General features: G+C 35.8%; 1 protein-coding gene across 1 annotated transcript in view; it reads right to left on the reverse strand.

Moving 5' to 3' along the window:
- LOC140143496 (uncharacterized) overlaps nt 1-18,783 on the reverse strand; it is an 89,728-nt gene extending 70,945 nt beyond the window's left edge. Inside the window, exon 1 of the mRNA XM_072165331.1 lies at nt 18,310-18,783. Coding sequence (XP_072021432.1) covers nt 18,310-18,535 — 226 coding nt within the window. The 5' untranslated portion in view covers nt 18,536-18,783. The remainder of the gene's footprint in view (nt 1-18,309) is intronic.
- Nucleotides 18,784-23,274: the final 4,491 nt, after the last annotated feature.

Here is a 23,274-nt window from a genome sequence, read left to right on the forward strand (position 1 = left end):
GGTTCCTTCTATATATATTAGAAATAATAGAATTATTGTCAACACATAAATTTTCCGTAACTTTTTGACAAAATCAGTCATAACTCTGGGTATAACTGGGTAATTGAGTTTGAATTTCGCTGGGATCAATCCCATGCGCAAATGCTTTGCTACCGTTCATGTCATGGACTGAATAAACATGATCGAAAAACAAATTAAATACTTGTTTGTGACATTCCCTATTCTTGATTCATTTTAAAATATCTGATTAAAAAAAATATCGTCTTGAAGTAATCAAAGAAATAATAAAAAACCACCGATTTCATCAAATCCAGCCCATATAAAGGTTTTCATATTTAGCGCATTGCGTAATACATTCTTTCCACACAATCGCGATTGAAAGAAACAGATACTCGGCAGATACTTTATTATAAAATAAATACAATTTAGGCTTAGTAGACCGTTATTTGATGGAAATCTGAATAAAATTAAAATATTGTCACTTGTGTCACGATTCTTTAATGATAGTACAATCAGTGTACAGTACTGAAAAAAGTGAAACATTCTTGTTTTATGGATTACCGAACACGATGCGTAAATTGCTGCTGGATGCTGAAGAAATGGCAGGGACGGATATGCACAAACACAGCGACTCGCTTCGGGGCTTCGTCCTCGTAGCACTTGCGCTGTCAGGAGATTTGATCAATCGTTCCTTATATTTGGAACATTTACAGGAATAAATTTTGCTGATGAAGTAGCAATAAGTTGGAAATATCAGAATGTGAATATCAAATCGGTCATTTTGTCTGCAAGTACAGTACAGTCGCGGATACTGAACACTCGGCGAGTGAGACTCAGTCAGTCACTGAGCTGAGCTCATCCCGTATGTATCTATATACGAAGTTCACAGTACATGACCGGCTATGACCGGTTGTAAAGCTAAGAAATAATTAAAAAATCCTGTACATGTACCTTATTCTATGCCTTCATTTTCTCATTGTGATAAGTTCATCTCAACTTGGTGTGACGATCTGAACTGGTAGCACTAGCAGTTATTTTTGCAATCTGTTTTCATTCCGGTTCTTCGCTAATCTTCGCTCTTCGTGCTTTACTGTAATATTCCCTATGCATATCGTGGATGGCTTGGCCTATCCCAAATCACCCGGCCAGCACTTTTCCCATTTTAAATCCACACACTTTATTCAGGAACTTCATTCTTGATTTGATCATGATATTTCATGTTATTCTTATTTTATTGAAGATATTTTTTATGTTTTTTAAGTTGACAATGACTGAATTCGTACATTGGCCCGATGCATGCCACAGTAATACACGGACATTGTGTTTACAATCAAACCCGGAAGTAACTGTGTGTCCCCGTGCTGACGCCATCATCGAAAGCGCTAATTTGAACGATTTCGTTTTGTAATTTAGGGGGTGCCAATATCCAATCTTTGCATGGAGATTATGTCTATCCTGGTGCGTTAGGCAAACAAAAAATATTCTTTTCTGCTTCCTGGCATCATAAGCTTTTCATTGATATATAACTTTATTTTCAATGAGGTTCACCTTTAAGTGTTTTTTTTTTTTTTTTTGGCATATTTTGGTGTGTCCTATAGGCCTATCTGAAATTCATTAATGTCAACTTTGGTCTGATTGGATCAGATTGTGTCACATATTTCAATCTTTTTAACAGTTGACATTGGTTGATGATAGGAATAAATCTATTATAAAAAGATTGAAATGGATTTTTGGAATGACTCTAATTATTTTTGTAGACTGATTTCACCATCCATGCAATCAAGTGTTACTCATTAAATGTCATGTTATGCCAAATAGAGTGAATAATTTTTAATTTCAATCTTTTTGCAGTCCACTAAAGATTGAAAAACAATGAAAATCAATCCTTTTCATCTGAATATTCAATCTCAAAAGATTTGTTTCTTAACTTCAATCACTACAAGATTAATTAATTACTGTATTGTTGCGATTTTTATATCAGCATTAATCTGTGCATTTAAATCAACCTTTGTAGTAGTGTATTATAAACGTATGTATTATGTACTCCTATGTAGGCCTATGTAAAACAAATTATGCACAAAATGGTGTATTTCTAAAATATTTACAATAATGTATCACAGCATTAGCCTAAATTTAATTGAACATTTATATATAGTAGATAGTGGATAAGGTAGTGTGCTATCAGCAGTAGAAAGCGAATGAAGTTGTATATATATGCTATATATCAGTAGTAGATAGTGGATGAAGTAGTGTGCTATCAGCAGTAGATAGCAAATGAAGTTGTATATGCTATCAGTAGAAGATAGTGGATGAAGTAGTGTACTATCAGCAGTAGATAGTGAATGTAGAATATGCTATCAGTAGTAGATAGTGGATGAAGTAGTGTGCTATCAGCAGTATGTAGTGGATGTAGTAGTACTAAGTGTGCTATCTATCAACAGCAGCAGTAGATAGTGGATGAAGTACATGTAGTGTGTTATCTATCAGCAGTATGTATATAAAGTACTCCCTTAGATGTAGTATGTGAACAAATATGCACAAAATGGTGTATTTCTAAAATATTTACAAACATGTATTCAGGCATGAGAATATATTTCAATGAAAACACAAAAAAAATCTAGGGTAAAAAGTGTATAACATATGGTAAATATGCTCAAAAATGAGCTAAAGGAAATAAAAACAGGGAAATTTGGGCCAAAAAGTTGAATTCCTGTACAAAAAGGAAAATGCTCATGTATCATTAAGATTTCTAGCATGCTCATCTATCAGGACACAGTTCTATAACCCAATACTAGTATTTTATACATAAAAAAGCCCTAAAGTGTATATTTTCATTATCTGGGCTCCTGAACGTCATCACTTATTTTGTTCCAACGTTCTAACAGTTGTGAAAAAATATGCATGCTCTCCTGTGAATAAGTGCTTGTGTGGAATTTGGGTTCCGCAGATGACACAAAGTTTTCAAGATGTCCCTTTTTTATGTCTCCTTTTCTTGTTTCTGTAGCCCCTGTTTCTGTAGGGATGAGGCTGTGGATCTTAAACTGCTCCATTTAAGTCAATAATATCATTTCACAATGCTAATAGAAACTAATAGATAAGGTACCACATCTTATATGGTCCAATAGCACTATCGGTGTCAGGTTAGGTACTGATGTCATACCCTGGAGATGTAATAAATTGTATCAAGCATAATAATTAACATTTGCATAGTGTTATCATTTTTCATTTAAATCAAAATCAAAAGCACTAAATGTAAATATTCAGGGTACGATAGAAAGAACCACTGGTCACGGGCCTGCATGGCATATCTCCGTTCACAATACATTGTACACGTATACACCAACAGAGGGCAGCATCACATCCCGGTTGTTTTGTCACATGACCACGCTAATGAGGTTGTTGTTGTTGTATGTAAATGAGGGGTTTCCTCCATTCAGAAATAAAGAAATGTGAAAAGGGTGTCTAGAAACTATTACAAGACGATTGTATGATTAATTCGTAACCAATTTTCATAAAATTTAGGCTGTTTTCACCCAAATCAAGCGATTGAAATGCGCCCTTCTCTAATAGTGACGTCATAGATTGGAATTTTTTGTTTTTATTTGAATATTTGTCCGTTACAGCTCTAATAGCACGATTTTAAAGCCATCATAGTCATCATCTATCCATATTTGCCGTGTATGCCGTGTTTCTAGTATGAGTCCAATCGGGTTTTTTTGTTTTTGCCGTTCAAAAATCCACCTCTAATTTGAGCTAATTTATGTAATGTTTTCCATTGACAACCTATCGATTTTGGGCCATAACTTTGGTTCAAAAACATCAAATTTTCACCAGGATTTCGGTAACTTCTAGGAAACTTATTACTAAACACATCATAGCTGTTTCTAGATACCCCATGACCTTTCAAGATTCAGATATGACGTAGTTGAAAACAAGATTCAGCCATGGTGACGTAGTGGCAGCGGGGCACCAATAGTGGTATAGGGCCAAATAAGATGCTGTGCCCACCAAGCAAACGCAAATGCTAACATTGTAATGGAATAGTTCAATATGGAACATTGTAATGTGGAATATGGGCTGAAAATGTAAAAACACATACATTTTGGCAACAAACAACGAGGAAATCAGCTGAATCAAGGAACTCTCACACCCCTGTTTAAATTATATCATTCAATAGGGAGGATATAAACTCCTCAACAAAAGTTTAGAAAGTTTTTTCAAGCATCTGTATCTTCAATTATTTGTGACATATTCATATCGTGTTGCATGTCACTGGATACATTTTTCATGGCTGATTGTGAATGTAGTGGGGTCTCAAACAGAATTTGCCAAATTGACCATTATTCTGTGCTCAAACAATGCTAGCCACTGACCTCAATAGCGGGTGGAAAAACCACAGGCAGCCACAATAGTCAGGCACCTTCTCCTCATGCTGCTCACCGACCTGGTTACACATTACTGTGGGATGGAATTTCATTTTCAACAAGGATTCGTCGCAGGTCATTCAATGTGGTTGCATATGGGCTTCTCTGGCACGCACAGCACGATCAAGCTGGTCCCACAAGTGTTCAATTGGTTTGAGGTCTGGCAGGCCATTTTGACTCTTATATTCTGTAGGTAGTCGTTGATTACCGTGGCTATGTGGGGCGAGCGGTGTCATCTTGGAGGATTGCATTAGGACGATCCCAGATTGTGAAGTTATGGGATTGCAGCTTGCTGCACAGAATAATGATCAATTTGGCAAATTTTTTTGAGATCCCACTACATTCACAAGGCGTGTACTCAGCCTTGAAAAATGTTGTTGTTTCAAATGGGATGTCATTATAAAGGGGAGTATTGTAGCTATCCATTGATATACAACATGATATGAATATGTCACATCACAAATAATTTGAGATACAGCTGCTTGAAAAAACTTTCCAAACTTTTGTTGAGGAGTTTATCATTTAAGCCTAAGGGTAGTTTTGTCACTTGGCGATTTCAGGTACAAATCATTTGACACATGCATAATTTTTATCATATGAGAAAAATAATATTTTAATCTAAAAAAAAAAGCAGGCAAGTATTTTGATTCAGCAGAGAAATGGCAAACAAACCCCTTTTACTAGGCCCTATCAATCTTGTGTTCAGTACAGCTGCAGGATTCAATAGCAAATCGATACGCACCATATGCCACTGCCAATGTTCAAGGTAACTATGTCAATAATTATGCACCTAGGATGAGCCTAGAGTGCCACCCGAGAAAAATAGGTAGAGAAGCGACACTCTCTGCAAACTGCCTATACCGTGCTATACCGCAGCTGAAGACAGGCAATTCGCAAGCGTCGTGGCCGGCCAAGTCTTACTACGATCGTGTAATGAGAAGATACCATAGAGTCCTACATATAGAGATCTGAGGAAGAGACGGTCCGAATTGACCTAGTGACCTATAATTTATTCGAGTATCACATTTTTAGAGTATAAGTCCGCCCACCGCTGTCAATCATTCTAATGAACAAATAAACAAGCTCTGGCAATGACGTAATCCTAATTATAAATGAAAGAATCACATTGTACATGTACTGTCTGCTGTACCATATGTCTTCCAACAAGTGCCGGAGTGTCGCGGGCCTGGTGCCACTGACTGATACAAATGTAAATCAATATTATTCCTGGGTGATATTCATCAACTATTTGAATGGAATTCATATTGCGAGCATTTAAAAATAATTCTAAGTAAATATATAATGTCACAAAACATGGTCAGATCCTAAAAATTAATAGCAACTTAATAGGTAAACGATATGAATCTACTACTATACTTTGCCTTGCAGAAACATATCGAAGTGTGTGTCCACCCAAACCGATAAAGCCCATGACACTGTAATGGAATATAGACCATGGCAATATTTTTGCAAAGAATACTCCGACTAATTGCAAATTATTGCAGGTCTAATCAATGTTTAGCATGCAGCGCAACAAGTACATATTCTAACACTCCCGGCTCATTGTAATTCAAATTATGTAGTGTACATACATTCATGATTCTACTTGTGCTGAAAATCAAATTCAACATGGCTGCATCACTATCATCGGTCCAGAGAAAAGAGGAATTCAAAGAAGAGTTTTTAACTTGTTCCATTTGTGCCGAGCCGTATGATAATGACGAACATAAAGCAAAATGTCTGCCTTGTCTACATACCTATTGTAAGAAGTGTCTACAAAGCATTGCCGTAAGCGATCCAAGTTTGACTGTCCAAAATGTCGCAAAGTGATCACATTGCCAGGGGGAACTGTCGATAGTTTGTCTAACAATTTTCTCGTTGAAAATCTGAAGGAGTACCAAGATATTTTCAACTCATCCATCTCCTGTGGTAGTTGTCATTGCCAGCAAGCAGTCAGTTTTTGTCATGATTGTGGTGCATTTTTATGCCAAAGGTGTGCAGATGCCCATTTGCAATTAGGCCTTTTAAGCCACCATAAGCTTTCTACAATGGCAGCGCTTCAAGAGCAGAAATACAATCCCATGACACAACAGCAGCAGCATTGTAAGAAGCACCCAAAGCAAGATGTGACTATGTACTGTAAAGAAGCCAACTGCAAAATTCCAGTTTGTGCAACATGCGGCTATCTTGACCACCGGGGTCATGACCTTATTGAATTATCTGCAGCCATTGCAAAGATAATTGATGACATGCAACAATCCACAGCCAAAGTAGCTCAGAGAAACCAGGACTTAGCATGTAAGAGATTAGCACTGGAAGGCCAGCAAGAAATATTAACGACCAACTTCAAAAGGAAACAGAAAGAAATGCAAGAATCAGTTCAGAAATTGCATAAACAGATTGACACTAACTATAACAAAGCTGAAACCCACATGAATTCCTTGTATGAAACAGAGATGACTACTCTGACAGCAAGCATTGAATCCATAGACTCTCTCGCAGTCCAAATGACCAGTGCTTCTGAGTTTGCGAACCAGTCATGTGATATGAGCCATCCTACACAGCTCTTAACCTCTCACAACCAAATTATGCAAAGATTGAATGAACTAGAAATATCAGCGCTACCTGAGATTGCATCAGATAAGACTGACTTTGATTTCACTGAAAAGCATCATTCAGCTACGGCACAGATTCATGAGTTAATGAAGGATATGTGTGATATTGGATGGAAGCAGCCTCATTGGGGAAGACAGAGGAAACCTAAGCCTAATAAGAACAACTCTACTACAGCTAAAGCCAGACCTACTTCAGCACTGCCTGAAGTGAAACCACAGGTTGACCCCCAGCAATGCACCATTCAATTAGGACAACGTGGTTTAATCGGGACGAAAGCGATAGTTCAAACTGTAGATGTGAATGGACATAAGATGAACATTGGCAATGCAAAGGTAGAAGCTACACAAGGTAGAGAATTTTGGAATGTAGAGGATAACAATGATGGCACATATACATTTTCCTATTGCTATGGCTTACAAAAACTTCATGTCAAGATAAATGGGACTGAAATGAGAGGAAGTCCATTCAGGTTTTAAGGAACATTCAATATGGTCCTCATTTTGTTATTGTACATGCATACTAGGGATGGGTTATTCCGTTTATTTTCCTACACTTTTAATGCATCAGTGATGCGTGCGTTTAATGTATTAACACACACTGATCCAGCCCTGTCTGGTGGCAAAGAGGGTTGAAACAACAACACTTTATTTAGAGCAACCTGTTGTATGTACTCCTACCCAGGGAGCGAACTCAAAACATTTAAGTAATTATAAGCATGTTTTAAATTCAGTCAAAACATATTAAAAACATTAAAATGTCAGATTATAAAAAAAAATCATAAACACATTTTCAAAATGTTTTATATAAAACATCCCAACAAACGAAATTTAACTATCATTTGTCAACTCTCAAATATTATTTTGTTAAAATGTTTTGCATCAAATTTACACAAATATTTTTGCAACATAATAAAGTTTTCAATCCCATCAATTGAAAACCAATTTAACCCCTGCAGAATTAATGCTGTGGTCCCCCGTTGGTAGGGCCTATTGTGTGATTTGTGTACTGTTGCTAAGTCGCGTGGTACACAGGCGTTGTTTTGCATTCCGATCATTTCTTGTTTCGTCATTATTTTGTCAGATGCAACAAGACTAGGTTGTGTTTAAAAAATTTTCTTTAAAAAAATTTTTTAGTGAACATATTTTTACAATTTAACCATCGTTCATAATAAGTAGTAATCCCAGTAGCTTTATATATTAATTTGGTTAGTGTAATTACAATATTACGTGGATTTTCATTGATGAATTTCGTCGGAAAAATACAACAAAATCTGTGCGGCGGTTTGGAATTCAGTTCAAGAACTTTGAGTGGAACATTGGGGAGAAAAGTAGGTATGCCTACCACCAGCTGGACTTAAAAGGATCGAATTTTATGTCTATTTGCACTATCACCGAGCATCTCGCCAGGTGCATGATGGCTGATAATTCATCAGTTATTGAAGTGCGATCATAGACTGTAGTACGATAGTTCCAGTTTGGACTCCTTTCTCGACTCCTAAGTCTTTTTACGTGAACGGAAAATCGATGTTTAATTGAGTTTACGCATCGAAACAACCAGCTGCAGCAAGGAGTATTAAAAGTCATCAATATGATAAGTGGAAATTGTGACATTGGCTGAGATTCTCTTAATATTTTTGTTATAAAATGATAAATATTTGGAAAAAACTAACCCGAGTGATAGAGGCGAAGTTGTGACAATTCTACGTGAACGGGTCACCCAGCAAATGCAATTCAATGATCAAGCAAGGTGTCCGTCGGCCATCATCCGGCAGAGGTGATGAGATCCCGAGTTGAGATCAAGATGACGAGTTGATTTGGTGAGAAATTTGCTTTTATAATCAATCCCGGGTTTTAGTAGTAAAGCCTAAAGGTAGAGCACATTTGTAAAAAATGGGCATTGGAAGTAATAACATTGGGTCGCCTGAGTGCGATTTATTTTAATAATTTCACTTCACAAAAAGGAGTTTAAACTTTTTTCAAACTGTGAGATTCGCAAAAGCAGAATGCAAAACCAGGTTGCCAACAAATTTCTGCTTGATTTGCTGGCCAAATAATCGAAGTCTCCAAAAATTCTTTTAATTTGGTTTATGGAACAGGAAACTATCTGAAGTCGCGGGAGCCAAATATTGTAAAGTCGCAAAAAATTGTCCTTAATCATTGGTTTTGAGACAGGAAATTGTCAAAAGTCGCGAAAATAAATAAATAATATTTTTTTTTTTTTTTTCTCAATTGGGCTACCAAATCGCGGTTTGGCAATACTTAATGGCGGTCTCGATGATTGAGTAAATTCTTTACCGTCAATCAGTCCTGGGGATTATGCAAATAGCCAATTTCTATGGCGCGTTATCAACCCCATAGATTAAATGATCAAACCCATTTACTTAAATTACGAGAAATTACATCAGTAATTCATTAATGAGATGACGCGTCATTCAACATGTACCACGATACAAAGATATTTACATTGTTGAATGCGATATCAAGTTGTGTTCAAACGAAATTTGAGTGCCAATAAAGAGCAGTTATGATTTAAAATGTTTATTATTTAGTTTAAATTTGGGTTTCCATATAATTTGCATCGCTCACAAAATGTATCAACTTAATTGTAAGTAAAACATCGGACTTCTGCAGGATGAAATAGGCGCGTGGTATAGGTTGCAGAATTCGCTGATTTTCTAGAATCCATGGACGGAAAGATCGAATCACTTCCCTGGTTAAAAACACATGGATCAGAAACAACAACCGTGGGTGGTCAAAACCCTTTATATAATCATGCTGATGCACGGCGTGCCTGGTTTTAGTTGAAAACAAACTGTATTGTTGTGGCTGCAATATCCGGGCATTGTAGGGATTATAAAATAATCCCAGGGTTTCAGTCCTGAAAAGGTTAAGATGCGAGCCATGCAGGTGTGCTGTGACTCCTGCTTTGCATAAAACATATAAAATGCCTCTGCTTTGTCCAATCGTGGGACAGGAGTCATTCACAGGCCGCGCTTGGGAGGCGTTGGCGGTTTTTTTCGGTAACTAGTGTCGGGAAAATTTACAAGCAGTTTGTATTCCCATCCAAGTAAAAAATAATAATAATAAAATAAGATAAAATCTTTGCGGCCATTTACATCAGTGAATAGAGCACAAGCTTTTGCTGATACAAGCGGCAGCCAAAAATCAGTCAATCAATAAATATGAATAGTGCTCCAAGTTTTTTGCTGATACAAGCGACATCTAAAAATCATGCAATAAATAAATAAATAAAATGAAATAAAATGAAAAAATAAATAAATAAATAAATAAATAGCCTATGGGCATATAAATAAATGGGAAAAATATATATATTAATCAAAATTATATATAGCCTATGGGCATATAAATAAATAAATAAATAAATAAATAAAAATTATAGCCTCGGGCATATGAATAAACGAAAAATTAATAAATAAATTGAAAATAATATATAGCCTATGGGCATATTAATGAGAAAAAACAAAGTTTCTGGTAGGGCATATATGGTAGCCAGTCACTCCGTGTGGAGACACGCTCCGGTCCTGATGGGACCAGGCTCAAACAAAATGTTCAAGCCAGCGTTAAAAAGCCTATAAACATACTGGCCTATATGCAAAGAGACGTGAAAAACTAATTTGAAGAACAAGAACAAGGAAAGGGGGTGTCACATCCAGACTTTGCAAGATAAAAGTGACACGAACGCTGATATAAATAATCTGTTTACATTTATATAGTAGGCATTTTGATCTGCCAAGATCGTAAACAAGTGTTGTGCGATATGCAATATAGTAACATCGCTATGCGGTGCATTAGTGATGCGCGTATATGATATCCTGGATATTACAAGTGGGATATTCGTGAATCATTTAGTCTGATTAAATAATGTTAGTGGCTTTTGAAAAAGCTTGAAATTACTGGAAGTCAAATTTTGGTTGGATTTTCATGAAAATTCCTGGACAATTGTTTAAAGCAATCGGTAAGGGTTAGGATAGGTGAACAGATTTCCTTTTGGCGTAAAATACTAACATCGAAGGGCAGCATTATAATTTAACAATTTTGGAGGTCGATATACCTGTAAATTACAGAAAATATTAACAGTGAGTGGCAGCCCTATAATTTAACAATTGGAAGATCGTTTTATGGGTTTTCTGACATATGCATAGGTGTTGGCACACAATGTCATCGACCCTATATCTTCATAGCAGAAATCGCCATGGTAGGTTGAATCCACAGCCACGATTGGCCATTTGGTTCAGACCTTTGAAGCTCTTTGAGACGAAAAATTAGTCGAGGGACATGACTAAGGCTACGCACAATAGCGGGGTACTTGATCTTGGGTTTGCGTGAATAAGCTTGTATACCCCATTGAAGTCAATGGTCATCGACTTTTATACTGCCTAGTAGTGAGTGCAGCTGTACTACACGATGTAGTCCATACAGGACCAACGCAATATAAAATTAGAGTTTTGGTCCGATTTTGAGTTCAAAGCGCATGGCCAATTTTCAAAGCGCATTCTAGCGACCATCATATCTGTTCAACACGTATTTTTCAAGTGTATGAGACCACATCTGGTTTCTTGAGAAAAATTCATTTACGGAGATATTCATCATTTTCTAACCCGGTATCCGAAGATTTTCGTCTGATATCAAAATCGTGCATAGCAATTCACGTGTATCGATCCCGTGTATTCATTTTAGTGTCTCTGCTACACCAAATAATTATTAGCCAGGCGGTGTCGGTGTGTGGCATTTAAGGAACTCATAGAAAATGTATCATCAGGAAATTGTAGAGTCATCTGATGTAAAATAAGTTTGGTGGATCATGGTACGATTCCTTATATTTACTTGCCCAAATTAACTCGGCATAGTTTTTTACTAGATTTGGTTTTAATCTACTTGGCAGCATCTTTGTGAAGCTCGCCTAGATAGTGGGAACAGAGCACTGCCTTTCCACTTGGACCTTCTGGCATATTTAAAAAGTTGAAAAGTAAATAAAGAGGTAAATAAATAAACAAAATAAATGGAAAAATAATCATGTTCAAGATCAATTCAATTTTCAACTTTTGAGTATATAGTAAGGTAGTTTTATTAATCATCAGGCTTGTATATATGCAAAAGCCTTTGTTTGCACAATTTGCTTCCCCTTTTCTGTCTTCTTCATTGCAGATTATATCAGGTAACAGAAGGGAAGACGTGTTGCTTGTTGTGAGACTGGAGATTTGTCTATGACCACAATATTTGACGGTGATCTCATCATCAAGGGTTTACTTCAGTTAGACCATAGACCATTTACATGGAGCCACATAACAGCTACATTGCAGCAATCAATGACTTATATTTGCACATTTTGAATTAATATCGAATGTTGCACGTTGCTTTATTTACAAGCTATGTACAATGGAAGAATCATTTCAAGTGCTTTTAAAAAAACCATAAAATGGAGTACAATCTGGTAAGAATCACAAATCACGTACATGTACAATTATTGTACGTCGTCGTTGTCTTGTGGGTCATAAGTAATATGACTGACCTGGTATTGTGATTTTAAGAGTGTTGTTTCAACTCTGCCTGTCCAATCCAAGATGATGCATGTTGAGCATTCACAAGTTGGTTTTGAATGTCATCTGACCAATAGACCTCTGTTCCCAAAGTCCTGCAGTTGCTGCAGTCAATCTTCTGACATTCTGAACATTTGACAGGTATGTACACTTGTACAGCATCATCAATTATACTTTCAGTTGTCAGGTACTCAAAATTCTTGTTTAATGAAAGTATCCATAACAGTTGGAATGCACACTGAATATGTGCACATGATATAGTGGATTAAGGAGATGTAAATTTAATGCCAAGAACACTTAAGAATTCAATTGTCAGATTGGTATAAGTTAATAAGCAAGGAACGTGTCAAGTTGCTGCTTGAATGTTTGTTTTGGTTTTGTTTTGTATTGTTTTAAACGATCTTCTTGTTCAGAACCATGAATTGACCTATTGTATTTATTTAATAAATATTTATTGAAGAGCGGTCTAGCAGGTGGGATCCTTATTTGTTTAGAATTTTTCATATTCAATTTGATACTGTGTTTTGCCAATTTTGAGATTACATTGAATTGATCATGTGTTTTATTGCTTCGCTGTATACTTCATTTTCATTTTTGTTTTCTACTCACGTGTTTATCTATGTGTGTACAGCTTGGCTTTTTAAAAATTCGTGTTTTATGATTCTAATTTCATCTTCTGTTTGATATTTGTTAGCAGTATCTTGCTGTTGTTTATTCAATTGTTGTCTGGTTAAACTTATTTTGCTTTAGTGCTTATGCCGTCACTTTGAACATTTCACTTAGTTGTTTCTTTACTCATTTTGCATGTATTTTTTCCGTGCAATACCTTTTTGTGCAATGTTCATCGTGTGCCTATTTCAATTGTTTCTTATTTCTTAATGATGTATATTTATATTTTAATGGGTATTTTGTTTTTAAGTACACATGTTTTAATTGTAAGGCGCCTTGTGGTCTTTGATGTAATGCGCTATATAAGAATAAATTATTATTATTATTATTATTTGGTCGATTAGGTTTGTTTGTACTAAGGAAGGAATCAACTCCAGGTTGGCATGGGATAGCCTAGGCAGGGACCAAGTACTATGCCCTCAAAATTTTTCTTGTTCAACAAAATTCAAAATCAAAAAAATTGTGTTCAAGTTTTTTCGTGAGGTTGCGCAGCCGCCTAGTTATCACGTTGATTCAAGAATTAGGTTGATCTATTGTATTTTATAGAATAGGCATGTTATCCTAGTTCTCTGTACACTTTTATAGCATTTCTCGTTTGATGAGAAAAACATGGTGCGGGGCTTAGATGTACCAGAAATATAAACGAGTGGCACACACAAATTGTAGAGCAGAGTTAACAAACGCACATGTCATTACCCACAGATATAGTTCATCCAGATATGCGTAATATTGACAAACCACTATGGGTAGGGGATTGCACCATAGACCATTTGCACTGCAGTCACCGCTTTGGTCTCCTATATATCAGGCAAAAGAACATATATCCAGAGAGCTTCCCATATCCCCCAGGCTTAACTGACGAAAATAAATAAAGAATCAATAGAATATGTTTAAAAATCTGGAGGGGGGATTGGGAAGTTTATTTCTCATTCAGTTCTTGCATGATCCATTAACTTCTTTGGCAGAGATTTTCTAATTTGAAACATATATCTATTTAAGTATGGATAAGAAATGCACACAAATTAAAGTATGTAGACATTTTAGTATGGATCAAGTATCCAATTTAACCTGTCAGGGAATTCCCTATATGAATGTACGATTCCTGGAAACCATCTGACAGGAATATATATTATATATTTTGCATGCACAAATATTGTTAAAGGTTTCAGCCCATATCATTTTATATAATATTACTGGCTGTGCTCTTTGTTCGGATATTTATAATCTCCCCTTTTTGTAGTTCACTGGGGATGTGATTTCAGATAGGTCATCTGGGGTGCTATATTAAATATTCCTTATTTTATATTTATATTTTATATTAACAAGATATTATTCAGCTCCTCTGTAGGGGTCACGAGGGTGGTGACTTAAGATAGGTTTCATCTAGGTCCTCTAAAATATTCTTGTTTATTTTAAGATATTTATAAGCCCTTATTGTGTAGGTCACTTGGGTGGTGACTTTTGATAGTTCATCAGGGTCCTTTGTAAATCTAAATATCGTTTTGCTAATAAGTCCAGGTTTTGGGGGCTGATTCCTTATATGCATGCTATATATTTTGTTACATACTTATTGCAAATAAATCATATATGTCTGTTGAACGTCTGACAAAGACGCAAATCATTGCTTCCAATTTCATTATTTTGTCTGGGGTTAATAAAGTTTTCAATCCCATCAATTGAAAACCAATTTAACCCCTGCAGAATTAATGCTGTGGTCCCCCGTTGGTAGGGCCTATTGTGTGATTTGTGTACTGTTGCTAAGTCGCTGTGGTACACAGGCGTTGTTTTGCATTCCGATCATTTCTTGTTTCGTCATTATTTTGTCAGATGCAACAAGACTAGGTTGTGTTTAAAAAATTTTCTTTCCCACCCACCACTCCCTTTGCAAATTTTCATATTGAGAGTATGGTAGTGGTGGTGCGGAAAAATTTATAAAGAAAATTTAAAGTTTTTATGTTAAAGTTAAAGAAGCAATTCTAACGTAATTGATAGACCAAAGATTCGGTCACGATATTCGTGATTTGATGATTGGTTTGGTGCAGTCGTCTAATTCCTTTTGAGAGCGGTAAATTGCTCAAATCATGAAACTCTTGATAGGTGCCTTCCTTTGCTTTATCAATCAAGAACTTCCTGCTGATACTTTAACTTCATCTTGTAAAATGTACAACTCTGCGGATTCTCTCTCCTTGGGTTAATAAAGCATATAGTTAAATGTTATCTCATATGTTATAGCTTTTCAAACAAAAAATTAAAAGAAAAGGACGAGATAGCTGTAGTTGATTAAAAATACACACATGTCTAACCATGTCATTTGAAGTGAGCAATGCTAAAGCATTAGCAGCAATTTAAACAAATTTAAAATCCGCTGGCAGAGATTTTCTAATTTGAAACATATATCTATTTAAGTATGGATAAGAAATGCACACAAATTAAAGTATGTAGACATTTTAGTATGGATCAAGTATCCAATTTAACCTGTCAGGGATTTCCCCTATATGAATGTACGATTCCTGGAAACCATCTGACAGGAATATATATTATATATTTTGCATGCACAAATATTGTTAAAGGTTTCAGCCCATATCATTTTATATAATATTACTGGCTGTGCTCTTTGTTCGGATATTTATAATCTCCCTTTTTGTAGTTCACTGGGATGTGATTTCAGATAGGTCATCTGGGGTGCTATATTAAATATTCCTTATTTTATATTTATATTTTATATTAACAAGATATTATTCAGCTCCTCCTGTAGGGGTCACGAGGGTGGTGACTTAAGATAGGTTTCATCTAGGTCCTCTAAAATATTCTTGTTTATTTTAAGATATTTATAAGCCCTTATTGTGTAGATCACTTGGGTGGTGACTTTTGATAGTTCATCAGGGTCCTTTGTAAATCTAAATATCGCTTTGCTAATAAGTCCAGGTTTTGGGGGCTGATTCCTTATATGCATGCTATATATTTTGTTACATACTTATTGCAAATAAATCATATATGTCTGTTGAACGTCTGACAAAGACGCAAATCATTGCTTCCAATTTCATTATTTTGTCTGGGGTTAATTGATTATAAAACGATTTAAACCCTTTACATTATTTAAACCTGACAATTTGTGTTTGCTGGGTCATAAATGCAGTATTTTTGTCGCTGCATTTTATTGGCTGTTATGATATGTTGATGTATATTTGTTCACCTTTTGTAAATTGTATATATTGTTGCAATTGTATAATTTAAGTTAAATTCAGCATTAGTCTGTGCATTTAAATCTTAAATGAATTTTTATGAAATAAATGAAAAGTATATTAACAACATTTTACTCAAGTTAGACTATCTTTTGAATATCTTTTGAAAAGTATATTATAAATGTATAAGTATATTATAAATGCCTGTATCTACTGGTATTTGTACTCCTATGTATGCCTATGTAAAACAATATGCACAAAATTATGTATTTATAAAATATTTAAAATAGTGTATCCAGGCATGAGAATATATTTCAATGAAAAAACAAGAATATTCTGGGAAAAATGTGTAATATATGCTATACTATGATCAGCTCTTAATAGGCGGGAATTATTCGGTTTTTGTTACTGCGAGAGTTAATAAAGTTCCAACTTACGCACGCCAAATTCACAAAAAGCACGCTGCTTCACGCAAAACGCATAAGCGCAGTTCGCAGTAATCTGCTGCGCCCAGCTGTGTGTACTGCCGTTCTATATCAATCCATGATGTTATGAGTCCCCGCCTATTAAGAGCTGATCAGAGTATAAAAATGCTTAAAAATGGGGTAAAGATTAAAAAAAAAGTGAAAATCTGGGTTAAAAAATGGGAATTCCTGTAAAAAAAAAGAAAAGTTCTCGTGCACAGCTGAATAATATGTTGGGTACACAAACGCATACTCTAACCTTGAGGTCAAACTTTGAGCTATCATTACATGGAGTGCAATGAACTGTGGCCTTGGATATTGGACCATAATATAAAATGTGTAACATGGAGAGACAAGTGTATCGTTAAAATGGTTCACATTTTTGTGACACTTTGTATAAAACATTTTGTGCATGATGATGATTCTATCACTCAGTAAATAATAGTGTGGTTTCCTATTTGAAATAAATGTAAACATGAAATGAATTAAAAAAATTCAGTGTTTATGCTGTTAAAAAGCTGTGGCAATGTGTGATACACTTATCTGTAACCGTCCATGCACAAATAATCAGATTATTAAATTCCGGTATTCCTGTCCCATAGAAAACAACGGTTTTAATAAAAGGCAAATTGGGTGACTTTTGGATTATTTGACCCACTCTCTGGGCTGCAATTTTTAGGCAACCCTGCGAGAGCAAAGTACTGTAAAAGTAGATTTTTTTGCACTTTTTGCGATCAATGCAGCTACTGTGAAATAAAAAAACATGAATATGTTCTTTCATGTAAAGGTCTATGTGAGAAACTCAAAAGGATTGAAATAGTTCAAAATTGGCAAAGCATGAACAATTTTATGCGCAGAAATTAACACTTTGACAGTATTTTAATAATCAAGTGTTTTCTCCCAGTAATACTCAAAATTCCCAGCAAACACAAAACATTTTACAGAAAACATTTAAATATCTGGGTATAAAAACATTTTAATAACATTCAGAAAACGTTTTTAAAATGCCAAGCATTCTAACATAAAGTTAATTAATGTTGACAAAATATTTGCAAGAGTGCTTGCCAACAAATATTTTGCAAATTAACATTTTGACATTTTTTTGTGTTTTTTCCCTATAAAACATTTTAAAAATGTTTCATGACCTTTATATAACCCTACATTTGAATACTATTAAACCGCTTTGACCAAAACCAAAATGTGTTTATGTTTATAACACGTTCATAATGTTTAATAAACATGTTTTGTTTTTGCTGGGATGGTGGAATCCAAGCTCTGATGCTACAACCTCTTTCACATGAAAATAATGAATAATGCCCACCTCCTCCCCCACTAATTATAAACCACCCTAAACAACTGTTAAAAAAAAAAGCTTTGAAATGATATGAAATGTTTACCAGACTTATGCCAGATGGAATGGATGAGTGGGTTAATATCACTACGTCTACTCCGCCTACCAGGTATCCACGGCCACCACAGCTTCGTATTCGCCTTTGCCCACGAACACGTAAAATCCGCCATCGTCAAAGATGTCGTGTGATAATCCTTCATTATTTGTTCAATGTTATGCTCAGACATGTTCATTTTCATGACAAATTTCTGTATATCGGGGGCGCTGTTCATCACACCACGCCATAGTACTTTTTCAATGCTGTGATATGGATAATCGCATCCTTGGTATGTTTGGTCGTCGCTACCATCACCTATGCATGTTGGGAAGGCAATGCGGTTGTAAAGACCAGATGCGGATATGTCGTTGGGTTGCCAGTTGTGAAACAATGCGTATTGGTTGTTGGTTTCTCGTTGTGAGACGATGGATTTAAGGTTTGGACCGACCCAGACGACTACCACAGGTAGGATAAGGTTGGTGATCTGCCCAACAAGACTACGGAATGAGTTTTCTGCAAGGGAACAAACAAACATAAGACAAACACGGTAAGGTTTGATAATGTTCATAGCTAATCTTTTCTGAGTAGCCTCTGAGTTATCATCACTCAAATTCTATAATAGTATAGTATAAAATTCATGTTTAACAAAGTTCAACATATCTTACCGTAAGATATCAGGATTTAGATTCTAATTCTAATTTTAGTTCCTATATGAAGTGTTTACAATACATCCATGCAAAAGAGGGGGAGAACATCCTTTTGGCAAGAGAGGGCTAATTCTAGGGTGTGGACTTTGGTGCTCTATAAAATATAAAGACTAAAAGTGATACTTTTTATTGTTGGTGATAGGAATCAAATAGATTAAAAACATATTGAAATGCATGTTTGGACTTTTTCAGTTGGAAAGGATTTGTCCCTAACCTCAGTTGGAGAAAGATTGACAATTGAAATCACTGAGCATGTAAAATGATTCGTTCCTACAGCAGTTGGGAAATCGGAAAAAAGAGTATAGAGCTAAATGCAAAATGATGAAAATGTTATAAAAAACCTTAAAGGAGTCGAGACCTGATCGGCAGCCTCATCCCTCATTTTTCTGTATCAAAACTGAGATTTTGGTATCAGAATTTTCTTATTACCCCAGTAAAATTGAACGCCCGAGATATGTTTTGTTTAGAAGATTTAAACAAAAATGCAGACATTTTTGCTTCTCGTATTCAAACCTTTGCAGCAATAAAATTTACTTAATTTGTAAACATTATTGTTTTAATGGTAGGCCTCAATGTAAGATTGAGATCACAACATGAAAAGATCGGACCACGCCCCTTTAAACATGTTTTCTTATTTTCATTATGCGTGTATTGCGTGCAAGTCATGCTAACCTTAATCCTACAAATATAAAGTTTTGAGGGATAGGAGAAACAGCAGAAAGTGTGATTCACTCATATCAACTGTTGTATGCAAGAGCTGCTGTGTGACATACAAGGACAGTGATAATGAAACATCTTCACTAGAATACACAACATGCTCATCTAATCAGGGTACAGTTCTTTAACCCCAATAAATTTGTATATTCATTGAATGACCTCTGAAAATTTGGGTACAAAAACTCGTACCCTGCAACTTGAGGACAAATTTTGCACTATGATTGTTTAATTGAGGTTATTGAACTATGCCATTGGGATGAGGCCATTGTGGTCCATTATAGTGCTTGTGATCATTTTGATGCATATTGGTTTTCTTATTTTTTGAGGTTGCCATTTGCCATTCGTTTCATTTTTTTTAAAGAGTATAAAAATACTGTTTATAGAGTAAAGCATCTAATAATGTTGAAAACATAAATTCAGAGTACCCATTATAAAACATGCAGTACTATGTAATGCAGCCATAGTAGCAATGGGCTATTCCAGATAAAACATGCACCCCCCCTATAGAGGGCAAAATTTTTTTTTTCTAAAATGTCTGGAATTCCAAAGCATACTTGAGGAAGAAACCTGGATTTCCGACCCTGTTTAGTGCATGTAAAATCTGGAAATCCATGGAGGGTATAGAGGGTTTTTAAAAAAAAAAAAAAAAAAGTTGGAATTTTCAATTGACTTACCAAAAAAATCTGGAATTCCATTGCCCTCTATAGAGGGTTTCTAAAGATACCCAAATAAAATGTTGGAATTTTTCAATTGACTAGCAAAAAAGTCTGGAATTCCATGGAGGGGTATAGAGGGTTTTTAAAAATTATCAAAAAAAAGTTGGAATTTTCAATTGACATACCAAAAAAAATCTGGAATTCCATCGCCCTCTATAGAGGGTATCTAAAATTACACAAATAAGTTGGAATTTTTCAATTGACTACCAAAAAGTCTTGAATTCCATGTTAGGGTTTTTAGAGTTATTAGGTATTTATTGTTGTAAAGGTTACATTATATTTGCTTTATCTGCATTTATTCCAAGTCATCTATGATGCTTTACATGTATAGGCCTAATATAGGCCCACCACCAAGGTGTGTGTTTGGCAGTAACCAGGCCCGTACGCAGGGGGGGGGGGTGCGACTGCACCTCCCCAAATTTGCAAAAGTATACAAAAAGTCCCAAAATTGAAGCATTTGCGGCGTGAGCGAAAAAAAATTCAGGTTTTATGTTTTTTGGTCAAAAAGGTCCAAATTTGGGGGAAAAGTCCACATTTCACAAAATCGCCCCCCCTTTGGAAAAAAGTTCACTTTTTCAAAATCAGCACCCCAAAAAAAAAATCCTGCGTCACGGGCCTGGCAGTAACGTGCGCAGGTTTTCATTCAGGGTCTCGATTCTCTGACTGTTTTAAAATTTAATAACTAATTCCCCAGTTTCCGCCCCGATTGGGTGCATTATTTCCCGAACTTTTTGACAAAGGGGGGCACATCCCCTGTCCCCTTTATGCACGCTACTGGTGTTGGTATCCTAGGTAACCACTAAAATTAAGCTTCTCGCTTGTGAAGGGTTGCTGCTCTCCTTACAGGTTTTCAATAACAATATGTGGTATGTAGGCCTACTAGTTTCTATATTAGGCCTAAAAATGTTTGATTAGCGTAACATAATTTTAACATTCTTGTTAAACTGGTCTTTAGGTCCATGAACTGAACCACACAAAGGGATGCATACTCTGTCGGCAGCACACATTTCAACTATAAAAGGATTGTATTGTGAAATTCAGTTTCTTGCTTCAGCTCTTTCTAAAAATTAATTAGGGCAAAATTCTTTCTTTATGTCCTTATTCTTTATTTATTCCTGTTCTTTCTTGCTTGAGGCCTAGATCTTTTTACCCTACTTTACAACACGAATATTGTTGTATTGTCAATGGAAGTCCGTAGAACGTTCGCCTAATGGCGCTATGGGCCCCTTTGATAACTGGTATTTTAGACACAAACTTAAAGCGCCCTCCCACAAAATTCCCACCAGCAAATAAGGGCATGCACACACCCTTAATTCTTGTTGTGATTTTTAGAGGAGGTAGCTCTCTCTTTGTACATGAAATTTACCCCAAGGCAAAGGAGCCATGTCGCCATTAGGCTAACGCTACGGTACATAAAATTCAAACTTTCTTACTTTGGTTTGAGCTGAGACTAAAATACCTAAAGCCTCAAATGTTGTTTTTATATTAAATACATACCTGTAATTGAATGAAATAGATATATTTATAATAGGCTGCATGATAAATACATGAAGCCACATCAAGTAGAACGAGTGCAACCTTGCTGCAGTACCTTGTACTACATGAGGTGCTCCTTTGTTAAAAGGGAATTCCCTGATTGGGGAGTGGACATCAAGGGGCTCATATCTAAATTCGGTGGGGACTGGTACTTTTTAAAGGTTCAACGTCCGTATACATACGACATGTAGCCTATGAATAAAATACTGACATGAATCAAGTAATAATAAAGTGACCTAGTTCTTTCCTTGCCCTGTTATAGCTATTATTATAAGATGAGCTCAAAGTGTATATTTCTACATTTTGAGCTCAAAATATTTAATCAATGATAATAGGGATATCATATGTCTATACTGCATGTGATGCGCATGCGTTGTGTGTGGGGGTGTGGGCTGTGGGAGTGAGTGTGATGCTGTTTTAAACAAATAGGCCTATAAAAACAAAATCTTCGCACAAGCTAGAATGAAGAGTGAAGACCCAAGTCGGGCTGGGGATCACCATTGCAGGGGATGAACCTATCGACCCACAGCACTCTTCGTCATACATAATGCAGTTTCCTCCATGGGAAATTCGCCACGACCCTGCCTCTCTAACCCGGATTAGCGTTATCATAAGCTGTGCTCTAAACCATAAACCTCTTTTAATGCTTGTCAATTACTATCCACTTGGCAAATCCAGCCAATCAGTGACGCAACCGTCGAGTGTCCACGCTACCGTAAACAAACAGATATATTTGCATAGCGACACCCATTCATCTCTACGTCACAGCGAAGGTCACATCAACTCGCATGATCAATTTGTGTTTCTAGAACCTGATGGAAAAACGTGAGCGTAAACCCCCGGGATATTACAGAAAATTGGCATCATCATCTTTAGATTGTAGGAAACAAATAGAAAAATCAAGGAAATGGAAGAAAACAGATGTTTTTAACGTGAAAGTAAGTAGATTCTTGCATTTATATCCTCTAATTAAGACGACCGCGAATTGTATGATAGTGCCGATCCTCCGATTGCTCCAGTATTGGTTTCGTATTGTAACGTAAAGACAACGATAACCAACGAATTATGGACTCTTCCAAAGTAGTGAAAGAAGGGGTTTAACATGTTTACAATATTGTATCGTATTTATAACACGCAATAATATTATGGTTGATTTTTGGAAAATGCGGAAAAGTTTTTCCGAAGCTTTATAAGATAAGATCAGTTAGCAACCGTATCGGTATATTATGTGAAACTTGTTCATTTTGACTGTAGAGATCTAATATATGCTGGTAATTTCCCTACAAAAATTGCGATAT

Source organism: Amphiura filiformis, chromosome 2 (assembly GCF_039555335.1).
Source record: "Amphiura filiformis chromosome 2, Afil_fr2py, whole genome shotgun sequence".
In the NCBI taxonomy this organism is placed as follows: Eukaryota; Metazoa; Echinodermata; class Ophiuroidea; order Amphilepidida; family Amphiuridae; genus Amphiura; species Amphiura filiformis.